The 13,929-nt window shown below is 35.7% G+C and overlaps 1 protein-coding gene across 1 annotated transcript in view; it reads right to left on the bottom strand.

Moving 5' to 3' along the window:
• Window positions 1-202: 202 nt before the first annotated feature.
• The window catches only part of PRKX (protein kinase cAMP-dependent X-linked catalytic subunit), a 56,583-nt gene continuing 42,856 nt past the window's right edge, over window positions 203-13,929 (bottom strand). The window contains exons 5-9 of the mRNA XM_052664719.1: window positions 13,244-13,339; window positions 8,545-8,602; window positions 7,653-7,730; window positions 4,446-4,594; window positions 203-3,934 (exon numbers count right to left, since the gene is read on the bottom strand). Of these exons, the coding sequence (XP_052520679.1) occupies window positions 4,469-4,594; window positions 7,653-7,730; window positions 8,545-8,602; window positions 13,244-13,339 (358 nt within the window). The 3' untranslated portion in view covers window positions 203-3,934; window positions 4,446-4,468. The remainder of the gene's footprint in view (window positions 3,935-4,445; window positions 4,595-7,652; window positions 7,731-8,544; window positions 8,603-13,243; window positions 13,340-13,929) is intronic.

Genomic DNA, 13,929 nt, shown 5'->3' with positions numbered 1-13,929 from the left:
AGTATACCTGAAAAGAATTGGAAAATGTACTTCTTGGTACTTCTTCCATGCCAGATGAAGTATTTTCCACCACATCTGCCACACTCTGGAAAGACTTAACTCCTGAGAAGAAGGAAAAGTTGTTTTCCTATTCCTCTCTCCCTCATCATTTTTTGGATGAAGAACGTGTACCTCCTCCCACCATAAATGGAAGCAAACTAGGTTTAAACATTCAAAAAGTTATAAAGGTTTATTAAATGAATCCAGATTTGACAGATATTACATAAATTAAGCAGCAATAAAATTTTACTGGGGTTTATGTACAGATCACAGTGATTTTCATTGTGCAATGAGGGCTGACTTTGTAACTTTGAACAGTACTTACACGTGAGCTACAACAAGCAACCAGCAACATACAACATTAGTCCAAGCTCACCTCGCAAATCTAGCAGTTCAAACTGGTCATGTACTACACAAATGCCTGCTATTGCTAACACTACCTACGACACAACAGAGTATTTATAAAGCAGTTAGGTTTGCCATAGAAAAGTGCAAAACATGGCAAGTCTGTACACAGTACAGTACGAAAAGGAATCATGCTACAGTCATTGAAAGCTGAAAAATAACTCTATAGCATAGGAAGCACTGCATCACAACTCTTCTGAATGGCAAGCAGATGGGCTGAGGAACAGCCATATCTTCATTGCTTTCAAACCTGCAAAATCCCTGTTGATCTATTTAAACATAGTTCAGTACCTATATTTTGATCAATTAACAATGATTTTTTACAGTGGAAGATCACATTAGTTAAAGCTCAGTAGCACACATATTCATTGATCAAGCTAATTTACAGGAAAATCTACAGCATGTTCTCCATTTAAATCATGAAGCATTTTTATTATTTGGTTACAAGGCAATTAAGTTTACAATGCACGTTTATCACTTAAAACCTCAAATCGGGCAATTAAAAATATATATATATAAAACTCAAAAATAAAGATTGCTTTTTAATGTTTAACATTCTTGTTTGCCAAAGCAGAATATGAAAGGCCTATGGGCTCTTGCAAGAAAACAGTCCTTATGCAACAGTCTATATGCAAAAATATATGTTAACAGAAGCAACCACAACAAAATGAACTTCAGAATAGAGGAGGAAGGAAAAACCAAAGTGTTCTAGCTTGCTTAAGAAACAATAAAATAAATCCAGAGTCCTTAGAGCAGTGTGTATCTGGAAACATCTGCTTCAGCACTCAGAACTGTGTTCGTTAGTGGTCCATGAAGTCCCAGCAAAGACTTAAAATAAAACCAACTCACTTGTGCAAATAAATAAAATGGGCATGTATAGTAACAGTTCAGTAAGTTGAAGACTGTAGAGAAAACAACTGGTCTTTTATAATAATGTTTCAAAAAGGTTTCTTATTAAGGATTTTAATTCAAAAAATTCTGAAGGTAGCTTTGTACTAGAAAGCATGTTGACGAGGTCAGTAGTTAGGTATAAGTACACATGGCTCTGGAAACAATGTGAAGTCGGTGGATTAGTACTATAAAGCAGACTGTATTCACTGCTTTAGTCTCTATCATAGTGAGTGCCAGTGCATCCACTGCCAGCAATGGGTACGTGAATGAGTACGAATGGGTAAGAAAGAAAATCCATTTTTTCTGTTCAGCCTTTCAAAACTTCTGACCACCAATGTAGCAAATTAGTCCAATGCAATTTCAAACTCCATTTACTCAGTTCTGAAGACTTAAACGCAGTGCAGTTTTTAAATTTGAAAGAAAAAAAACCAAAATCATGCTGTTTTTGTAGTACTTAGGATTCAAAAAAATACTGGAACTTGCACGTTAAAAAATAAACTGTGCTTCCTCCTCCCTTAGACAAAGTAAGCTCTTTTATGTACTTCAGTTTCTCCAGCTGATTTGGAATAACTCACTCCACGGATACAAATACAGAAGTCTAGACTCATTTTTCAAGAGAATGAGGTATTTTTACCATGTTAAAAGGATAATTTTCCATGGATTTTCTCCTTATTATGTATTCCTATATAGTTTTCACTGATTTTCAGCTGGGGCAATCAACTTGCAGCACTTTTTAATATTTGTAATAATCCAGAATTACCTCTTTGAAGAAGCGTAACTTTATTACATATTGTATTTCTGCAAAAAGTCATACAGTCTCTAAAAATTAATTTGTTTTATAGAGATCTAATAAACTAGAAATTGCAAGCTTTCAAAGTTCATTTACTATTTTACCACACCTCTGCATTGTTTAGAGTTCAACAAAAGAGAACTGAAGAAATTTTTCCACCAGGACAGACCAGCTGTAGATCTGTCATAAATTTATAAAGACAGTAATTTAATTTGCAATTACTAGAATGCCTGTATAGTAAGCACACAGAATTTAGTTCAGAAAAATGAATCTTTGGCCTCCATTTTTATGGCATTTTAGATTAATAAAAATGTGGAGAACTCTTTGTAGGGAAAGCAGTCTGTAAGATCTACAGAGACAGTTTTATGTAGAGCCATCAGTCATAGTGGTACAACTTCAGTAAGCTGATGTGCTTCCGAAACAAAAACTTTTGATCTAAATATGATTTCCCTAAAAGTTATCTAAAACCAAAGAAGTATTTACTTTTTGAAATCAAAGCACTCAGTTTCCCCTATATTAAAACAAACATCACAATATGAAACATGAGAAAGACCAAAACAAAGACCAAAACAATCCTGAATTTGTGTTTATGCGTACTCCTATAGGAGAGAAATACAAATGCACATACAGATACTTGGTACTACTTAAAATGAAACAGTATTGTGAATACTTCCTAAATTCAATGTATTTAAGATTTCAGAAAGCTGTCACACAGTTTTAAAGATATTCCTCAGATCTAAGGCTTGAACACTGTACATACAGAATTCCTGGCAGTGGAGACTTCAGGTTATTTCCAAAAGCAGGAGCAGAAAAAGCAGGCTCTAACATATATTTAGTGTTCCCTCTGATAGTTAGAAGCTCCAAATATTCAACAACAACTATGCCAATAATGAAGAAAGTCTGTTACAGTCATGCTCTAGATTTAGAGAAAATAGCAAGCTAAGAGAGAGAACAACTCCTGTAAGAGCCAGTTATAGCCCTTATACCAGTATGCACTGAACTGAATGTCTATAGAGAGTTGTCACAAGAGGAATCACATTTCAGACAGCACGTCATCACTCAATATCTTGGTTTGTAGAGACATCAGTGTAACAGAATTTCATAAATTAACCATTAAGATGTATCTTAATCAACAATAAAACATGCCCTTGTCTTTCTGCTTTCAAGTACTATGGTTGCAAGTATGAGGCATTGGAAATTTTAGGTACAAATCTTATTTAAAACTTAATTATTTTTTATTTTTACAAAGAATTATAAAATGTATATAAGATGATGAAAAACTCATTTATCCTTTTAAGACTTTTTTTTCCCTAGAGAACTTCTTGAAAAACATTATTTGAAAAATAAAAATCATAGACTCTGCAAAGTACAAAAATTTACATCTTTGCACAGTTCCTGTGCTTTAGTTGTATTGTATTCATTATATACATATATACTAATTTGTGCTTTTAATTACACAAGTTTAGTATAAACTTATAAAATTAAATCTATGAGTTAATTATGCAAAAAGGATCTGGGAATAGCAGGAAACTTAACTAAACCATAAGTTAAAAAAAAAAATCCTAAAATATTTCACTTTACTCAAGTCTACTTCAGAGTAGACTGCCAACATTACAATTTACTAAACCAATGCCAAATGTTTTCAGCCAAAACTGATTCTTGCCTGCCTCCAACTCCTTAGATATTCATTATATTCTCATTTGCATATCTGAATGCAGTATAATTCTCATCCACAAGGAAAGTTTTCATTTATGTATTCATTTAATTTTTTCTTCAGACTTGCTCTTCACTTCACTTTCTTTCCAGTTTCTAGGGCAAAAAAACAATGAAAAAAAGAATTAAAAAACCAAGGCAGAACACGTGAATTCAATGTCAGTTTTCAGTCTTTCATAGTACTAAAACATAATTCAAGGTATAGAATTAAACTGACAATCCTGTTCCTTGAACTAAAGCATTTACTCTTAATACAAAAATCTTGGAGTTAAGAAGTGAATGTAGTTATTTGTCAAATCAATCTACATATTTGCTTCTCACACTCAATTTAAAAAATTAAGATTGAAAGCTTAAATATCCATATGCTTGGATAAGAATCACTACAGAACAAAGCCTGTAGCATACCTCTATCATTCAGTAAGCCTGCTTTAAAATATATCAATTATCAATTTTATTTTATACCATACATTGCTGTGGCCAATTCATGTTGGTTTCAAGACCTGTATGGAATAATTAATCACTGTTATGAATCAGAAGACATAGTTTCTGCACAAGGCTCTCCCCAACCTGCAACCTTTGAAGAGGATTCCTGGCCCTGTAAATGTACCTTGTCCATTGTAGATGTTGCATTCAGAAGTTCTTGAAAATTTCTAGATCTTTAGGGGGTACTGGAGGCATTTTATTCCAGTCATCTTCAGGATAAGCTTCAAAATTGGAAGTATCTCCATCATTGGATACTTTCGGCACGATAGGAGGCTAGTGAGCATAAGTACAAAAAAAAAGTTAGTATGCATTTACAGAAGTTCACCTTTTTCACCAATATTGACTGATGTTGAGAGAGAAAAAACTATGGCAACACGTATATGTTCCAAAGCTTTGTATGAAGTTAAAAAAAACACTTATAACACAGATATCCATTTGTTTAGCATTCAAGCTCCAGATGCTTTACAAATGGAAGTTAATTACTGCACAAGATTATTTCAGTTAGGCTTCCAGGCATGTTCTGTTACAGAGGACTTTGCCACTCTCCTCATCTTTCACTCTTTGGCCAACTGGCAAGCAGCAGCATAATCATCATCAGATCCCTTTCAACTAAGATAAAGTCATGATAGCAGGGCAGGTAATTGCTTTGTAATTGAAGAAAAAAAAGCCTTCTGCTTTCAAAACAGATTGGCTGCATTTGAAGAGGCTGAAATGACTAACATTATGTGCCTCACATGATCTACTTCGCCTTTTTCTAGGCAGCAAATAATGAAGCTGCTGCACTGTAAAAAACTGATTTTCACAAGAATGTCTGTAAAAGTATCTTCACACAAATGGATCTTTGGATTTCATGAAAGTTGGAAGTCCAATGAGAAATATTTGTTTTCTACCTCTTTCCTCATAAGATCCTTTGGATTTCCAGTTCATAGGTTTTTTTTCCTATTTTCTTTTAGTTTAGTGCTGAGATTACTATGCCCTTCTGGACTCAGGAATGTGAGAAACCTTCTTTCTGAAACATTTAATCAGTTACAGGTAGCAAAAACATTTCTTTACTCATGTGACCTTCATTTCTATCCCCTTCTTAGTGGTATAGTGACCTTAAGTATCAGCATACCAAATATACTGCTCTAGTTTAAGAAAATCTAAAGAACACCAAATAGGCCAAAGAAAGTTACAGCATAAAAAAGAACTACAAAGCACAATGTTGTTCTCCATTTCCTGATAAAGGCTGCCATTGGCTCTGAGATCTAATTTGAAATTTCAGGCTTACAAAAATGGCATTACCAAGTTTCCAGCTGGAAGGAAAAGTCCCTACAGACAGTACCTCCACATTTCAATCAAAAACAAAGCCTTGTTTTGGCAATACGGCAGCCCCAGAATACTGCACAGATTCTTTTGAATATGGGAACAATCTTCTTTGCTCCAGAAGCTCAGCTTCTGTGATTTAGTGTTTAATGCAGAGTTCCAGAGAGCTGTGCGTGGTGGACACAGGTATGTAGCACACCTCCAGGTTATAGTCTTTCATAATCTCTATCCTCCAATATTCCCAAACTGCAAAAAGAACTTGAAAATGTACTTTCAAAACTTCCTATGCAGAGACAAGCTACCCAAACTGGCTGAAGACTGCCAAAATGCTACAGCTAAAGACAAGGGAAGATGTAGCCTGGACCAAAACCTGCTTTATTCTGATCTTGCTTTCAAAATGTCAAAGAGCCTCAAGGCTCATGGAAAATGGGTCTTCAAGAAAAATCAGAGCTATTTGATCCATGAGAGGGAATGTCTGATAGCCCTGCTTCCCTGGAAACAAACTATCAGGGAAACAAGTTTTGTTATCTAATACAGAAGCAGAGAGAGGAATTTGCATCAACAAAACTATGTTCTCTCTCCCACCATCTAATGTTATTTGCAAAATATTGACATTTAAGATCATTTCAGAACTGTGATTCAATGCCCACTTGTACAACAGAACGTTTTAGAGGAAAAATGCATGTATTATGTCATGTTTTCCATCTCTTCATCAGTAGATACAAGACTAAGGTTATCAAAATAGTTACTTTTAGAAGCAGAACCACAAAGCAAATTTCTGACCCAACTTATGTCTTTGCTTTGAAGAATAATTAAGTAGGATCTCATCCTCATCTTCTAAAGTTCAATGCAATCATCACTAAGAAATTCAAATCACTAAGAATTTCAAATTCATCACCTGAATGCCAGTGAGTTTTTTCTTAATTATAATGCTGCATAAAGGGTGCTTGGAGCTGAGACTAACATTCACCTTTTTAATACTATTTGCTATTTATTTAGTAATACAAATCCTCGTAAACCAGAGTCAAAATTTGTTACGATTTTAAATTCCCATTTGTGATTTCTGCGTGATCAGAATTTATAGTAGGTAATATGAAAAATGTGCCTTTGTTGTAACACCTGTAGATAAATTAGGTGTCAATTAGGTGTTGTAATCCCAACATCAAATAGAGAAAAAAACTGCCTACAGCATTACATTAGGATGTTGTTTACAAAAATACCTCATGAGTGTTTTCACCTCTTATCTGTTTTCCCCAAATTATCTAGTTAGAAATTCACTGTAAAAAGCCGTGCAAATAAATGTAAATCCAAACATCTAATTAGTACTTGACTGACTGCAGATGGCTATCTATGCTATTGAAAATCACTTCTGTGAGAAACTGTTCCAGTTAGAACTTTGAGGAAAGAAAGAAGGGTTTACTTCCAAAGTGCTTTAAAAAGCATTTTACAGTGTTGATAGCTTTTGCAAACATCTGCCCTCACTCACATAATACTAGAATTCAGTGCTGTTAAAACTTATGTTAGAATTACATTCATAAATCCTTCTTTCTCACCTCTCCTCTTTTTCCTACTCCCATATGCTTTACATTTTATTAAAGCATTTACCTGAGTTGAACTTGGCAGAAAAAAATTAAAGCCTAGAGAAAATATTCCCACAAATACAAGACACAAAGGTAACCCCACACCAACACTCTTTCAATCCTACAACAGTAGTTATTTACAAAGACCCATAAATGAAAACTGAAGCTTATTGTATGTAATGTTAATCACCAGACTCCAGCAAAACAAAGCAGGTTTTTTAAAATTGACTATTCGTATGTGTATCGCACATAATATGTCAATAGACATTCAAGTAAATTAAATTTGCAGAGGAAAAGGGAAAGTATAATTATTCATGGATACAAATACTCAGATACTCATACACACATGAAGTCATACACACACAACAAAAAAGTTTCAACAGAACAGTTCAAATGAACAGTAACTTCTCATTGACATATCCTATACAGTATTTTTCAGAAGGCACCTTTAGTCTCCTTTGAGGTACAGCATCCCAGTCTATAGACCTGAACCATCGATGTCTCTTCACATCATCTGCTCCATTCTTTAAAAAACAAAGAAAAACAAAACATTTAATAAAGGGATATGAATGCCAAGACATGTATTTCACCATAAGAACTATGCCATAAAAAAACGCTAGTGGTTTATTTAACCTTATATCATTTTTTCAGGAGACAATCAATAAAAGATTCTACAGGATAAATTTATAGGTGTTATTTCCCTAGCAGATCCTGAGTTCCAGCAGTAAGTCCAATTTATTAATTTATTTTTAGCATTCCTCTTACACAAGATAGATGAAAATTAAAATTAAAATATCCTCAATGCCATTCATTCACTGCAGTTTTGTTTAATTCAGTTTACTCCAGAGCTTTAAAGAATGACTCTTATTCAGATCTGCTTTCTGATTCTCACACTAATAAAAAAAATTAACTGTGGGGTGGTGGAGTGTAAATTAGAAGACAGTACTAGGAAATACCTTTATCAAATGTTACAGACATTTCATACTGACAGCAAGAAGTCCTGAGTACAGTCATAAAAATATTTATATATGTAAAACCATTTATATTTTCATTTCAGTGTTTTGTAGTGATTACTTTCTCTTGGTTGGCTTGATTTCAGTTAAGTACATAAGGAAAAAAATTTTTTTTTTTTTCTTTTTTACTTTTAAGAAGAGGCAGATAACAATATGAGTACGACTTTCACAAACACAGAGTTAAACTTTTCGTTTAGAACTGTACAACAGAAGTCACATTTGGAAACGTAATTCAAACTCATGCTTATAAAACTAAAAACTATTCTTAAGTCTTTTCTGTAGAATTCTTTCACCTTGTGCATTACATCTAACGTTTCATACTGACCTTCATATTTCCTAATCGCCTTGTCCTGTCAACCACAAGTAGCTTCTTAATAAGGTCTCTGCAATAAAGAATATGTGTTCTCTGTTCAACAGAAGCAATACACGTTTGACTTCCATAAAAATGCTGTAGAATAAGAACTTACATCACTTTGGCTAGTTAACACTGTGTACAATTTATCCATTCATTTATTTTGCATTTCAGAAGAGTAAGAGTCATCTTTTTCTCTTCTTTCCTTCTCCCCAAGTAGAACTATCTTTTTATGCATTACTGTACTTTCCTGGGCTTTCTGAGTATCAAAATTGATCTCAAATCTATTTGGCAGAACACAACCCTAGTTTATACATAAAATACAGATGAAGTCACACCCTCAGTTTCATACATTCAAATTTAAATCCTGTGACAGCTAAGTATTCAGGGAAACCATGGAAGAACTACTCATCTTTATAAAACTAGTAAGATCTGAAAGCTCTTTCATTTCAGTGAAAATGAAAACTTTCCTCTGTGACTCTACATCACTGAGCAACTCTACATAAAGCTACATTGACCTTTTAAAAGATGAAAATACATTCAGAGACACAAAGAATTTGTGTTTTAAGAGCAAAGTGCTTTCTAAGTGCCAAACAACATAAAACTAAGTGAGCATAATTTAATGAGTTCAATTGATTACTTACAAGTTGGGAGAAAATCTATCTTCATATATTTGAAGCAGTTAATTTGTATCTCAATTATTACTGTACTACATATCATTCTTCTTTCACAAACGTCCAATGAAAGGTAAGAACAATTGAACGACCTCTCTTGTTTCTACAGTCTCAACAGACTTGAAGGTTCCAATATTGCATGAAATGCTAAAGATCTACAGAATATGGCCAATTTAGACTTATTAACCTTGCAGAAGGTTAAGCAAGCTGATTTACAGGAAAAAAAAAAAAAAGGCAAACATAGCATACCTGTCTCTTTCTACCCTTGGTTCAAACATCTACTATTCCAAAACAAAAACAATATTGTGTCATGTATCCTAGGAATCACAAAAGTGTACGCACAAAGAATACATGAACTCACAAGTGAATGTGCTGGACTGTTTCAAAAGCTGTTGTATTTGGCAGGATACAGTTCAAAAACTAAACTGGAAAAATATTCAATTGCCAGATAAAAGGAAAATAAAGAAGGCAGAAATCATTTTTTTAAACTCTCATGTTAGTTTCAGACAGTCATTGTTTGGATTATATTAAATAAAGCTATTTATTCCTTTTACAGTGACCTTCAGTGAAATGCTTCCTTCCAGTTCTTCACAGAGAAGGCCACATAAGTGGCTATAAACAATCTTTTCAGCTGAGTAGAACTGAAAAGAAATCCAGAAAACCAAAATAAGAGACATAGGATATACAGCCAAAGTGAAATCATGGAGTTTGCTCTTCCAGTATAACTAGAAAACATTCAAAAGATCATTATTTGTTAGCTTCAAAAACTGGTATTAGAAAAGCATAGCGAAACTCAGTGATATGTATTGTCACAAAAAAATGAACGAATGCTGCATTCAGTAGAACAAATGCCTATTAATTTGAATCAACTGACAGTTGAGTGCTTCTTTACTTTGCAGTTTCTCAAGAAAAGTTTAGAAATCATCACGTCAGAATCTGTTGATGCACTGCTGTATGTACATGAAGAATGAGATTCTTCATGTTTCCAGAACTTTCTAGATTCCTGGAGCACTGATGTTTCATTTGGCATTTTCCAAAATCACAGAATCACAGAATCACAGAATCACAGAATCGAAGGGGTTGGAAGGGACCTCCAGAGATCATCGAGTCCAACCCCCTGCCAAAGCAGGTTCCCTACAGCAGGTCGCACAGGTCGGCATCCAGGCAGGTCTTGAACATCTCCAGAGAAGGAGACTCCACCACCTCCCTGGGCAGCCTGTTCCAGTGCTCCGTCACCTCACTGTAAAGAAGTTCTTGTGCACATTTGTGCAGAACTTCCTGTGCTGCAGTTTCCGGCCGTTTCCCCTTGTCCTGTCTCCACTCACCACTGAAAACAGTCTGGCCTCGCCATTCTGCCCCCCACACCTTAGATATTTATAGACCTGGATCAGGTCCCCTCTCAGTCTCCTTTTCTCAAGGCTGAACAGACCCAGTTCCCTCAGCCTTTCTTCATAGGAGAGATGCTCCAGGCCCTTCACCATCTTCGTGGCCCTCCGCTGGACTCTTTCCAAGAGATCCTTGTCTTTTTTGTACTGGGGTGCCCAGAACTGGACACAGTACTCCAGATGAGGGTCTTACCAGGGCAGAGTAGAGGGGGAGGATCACCTCCTTCGACCTGCTGGCCACGCTCTTTTTAATGCACCCCAGGATGCCATTGGCCCTTTTGGCCACAAGGGCACACTGCTGGCTCATGGCCAACCTGTCATCCACCAGGACACCCAGGTCCCTTTCCGCAGGGCTCCCCTCCAGCAGGTCATCCCCCAATCTGTACTGGTGCATGGAATTATTCCTCCCCAGATGCAAGACTCTACACTTGCTTTTGTTAAACCTCATCTGGTTTTTTTCTGCTCAGCTCTCCAGCCTGTCCAGGTCTCGCTGAATGGCAGCACAGCCTTCAAGCGTGTCAGCCAATCCTCCCAACTTCGTATCATCAGCAAACTTGCTGAGGGTGGCCATTATCCCCTCATCAAGGTCATTGATGAAGATGTTGAACAAGACTGGACCCAGCACAGACCCCTGAGGAACACCGCTGCTTACAGGCCTCCAACCGGACTCTGCACCACCAACAACAACCCTCTGTGCTCTGCCAGTCAGCCAGTTCTTAACCTACCTCACTGTCCACTCGTCTATCCCACACTTCCTCAGCTTTGTTATAAGGATGTCTTTGCAAGAAAAGTTTACAAAAACAGAAGAACAGTTTTGCTGCCTAAGAACAAAGACTTATAATTCAATTGTTACAAACACACTATAACACCAATACTTTGATGGACGTGTCAGATAGGACATGATACTCCTCTTTCTTTCTGAGATACCAACTGCTAGGAAGAAGATAATGAAAGCAAAAGGGATATAAGTAAGAAAGCAGACTGTCTTACTAGAACAAAACAATCTTAGCAAGTGCTTTAAGAAAATGGTGCAAGGATGTGAGACTACCTATTCTTCATATTATGATTTAAAATAAGGGAAGTTGCTGCAACAAGACATAAATTACGCTAACAACTTGGTGCAGGAAAGCAGGTGAAATCAATGGGTGAGATCACTCAAAACTAAAGTGTGAAAGGAAGAAAGTCCAAACCAGAATCCCACAAGGCCCCTTAACGGCAGGAATGTAATGGGAATGAACTGCCAAGCACAAGCTGAAAGAACATCTGGATAACAAAAACTGGCAAAGAGGTGTATCAGCAAGTATGCTGATTAATGTATCCTGCAATTCATGTCTAGACTGAAGAGCAAAACCTGCATATACATGCTTAATAACATAACTAGGAAACTTACAGCATCAGGTGTCTTCTGGATAGTAGAGGTAAGTGCTTACCAGTGACCATTAAATACAAGCACAAACTAACAACACCTCTACTTTCAAATGCTTTCAAGAGCTGCTAGATACTCTGTGCTAACTCAGCCTACCCAAATACCCTAAATTTGAGCTATTCAGCTCTGGTCATGCTTTAATACTTTAATACACATAGTACGCACACTGGAAACGTACACTCTCTTTCCTAAAATAGACTGGATTAGGAAGACTGGAGGAGACTACCTAGTTAGAAACCACTTCAAGATAGTGAGGAAACACTCTTAAGAATAGACATGAATGAGAGACACTAATGAGCATAACCGGACATAGACAGATTTGATTCAGTGAACCTGATGATTCAGAGAAGGCTTAAAAATTTCTCCCCAGACTAGTAGCTTTGCAGGATAATTCATGAATGTTCAGATAAAGTTGGACAGATTTTGTTATATATGTCATACAGCGTTTTATCTATCAAACTAGTGTCGACATTAAGCAAATGCCATTTCTATAGGTGACTTCAAAATATCTCGAAAGATTAACCTGGGTATGTAAGAATAACTTCCTGCCCTCACTCATGCAATCATCTCTACATCTCTGTAAACCTATGTTTACAACTGCACTTTAGAGATTCTAAAAGTTACTAGCAATTATTTCAGTGACAGAACTTTCAAAGAAGGAATTTTGGAATAGGAGAAAGAAGCATTTATCTGCTACCCACCTGTAATGATTGAAAAATATTATGAATGGAAAACAGACATGCATATTTAAGATTGCACATTGAACTGGGACTCCCCTGTTTGAAGAGCCATTTCACACTGGAAGTTTAGAATAAGCGGTACTTACACAAAAAAACAGTACAGTGTTCTCCTAACTTTTATGCATGCTAAAGTATCTCCTCATAGTTTTCTTTTCTTCTTCTCCCACACCATGCTAGCACCAATAAGCTTTGCACAATGCAGGAAGGCATTTAATATTCCAATATATGCAGAAAAGTATGAGAGGCAGATAGTATATAACAACTGTATCACCTACCTGAAGTCTATCACACATACAATTTTCCTTTGAGTGCAAATGTAAAGGCAATCTAAAATATTTTCCAACTTAGTGTTTTAGAAAATTACAATAATCTATGAAGATACTTTCAGAAAGAATGCTCAGAAGGAAATTAGAATATAAAAGACAAGGTTGGGAGTCACAGACTTACTTTACATATAAATCCAAATGCCGTGGGAAATCTATTTTGCCAGCAAGAATCTTCTGATATATGCCAAATGGATTGTCATCAAAAAATGGAGGAAACCTATTTTAACACAACAAATTTATAGAGGTTAGGGGAAAAAAAAAAAAAAAAAAAAGAAAGAAAAGAAGAATCTTGCAAATATTATGATGTTATAGTAATCTCCCCAAAGTGATTAGATGGTTCTTTTTGGTAGGACATCATCAATCAACTACTAACTTGGTAAATAAATTATCAAGTCATATTGAGGCTGCCATTGCAAAAAAATTTGTCCTGTAACTACTGACTAGTTTCTATCCAAACTGTCAAAGGCCCTACATACAAACAAGATAGTCCAGTTCAGTTATTACTGTACTTCTTTAGTTTAAGTACAGGCTTTGTGAGACAAGGTCTGAAGGGGAAAAATTGTTCAGACTGTTCAGAACCCAAGTCTCTTAAAGAGTAGCTCTCTTTTCTGCATTAGGACAGATAAAGCATTGATTTAATCTCTCCAGGATGATGAGGAAATCAAGATACAATTAAAATTCTACACTTATTTTCTATAGAATTCTCCATAAAGTTGTGAGCTATCAGACAGACTGCTTCCAGTCTGATATCCATGGTAAGATTTGAGAAAATTTTCTGATGTGCTTCCCTTACCAGTATATGACAGA

The sequence above is a fragment of the Tympanuchus pallidicinctus genome, unplaced genomic scaffold, assembly GCF_026119805.1.
Source record: "Tympanuchus pallidicinctus isolate F22 unplaced genomic scaffold, pur_lepc_1.0 scaffold6, whole genome shotgun sequence".
Lineage (NCBI taxonomy): Eukaryota > Metazoa > Chordata > Aves > Galliformes > Phasianidae > Tympanuchus > Tympanuchus pallidicinctus.
Note: the sequence above shows the minus strand (reverse complement) of the source record. Positions and strands in the feature narration are given on the sequence as shown.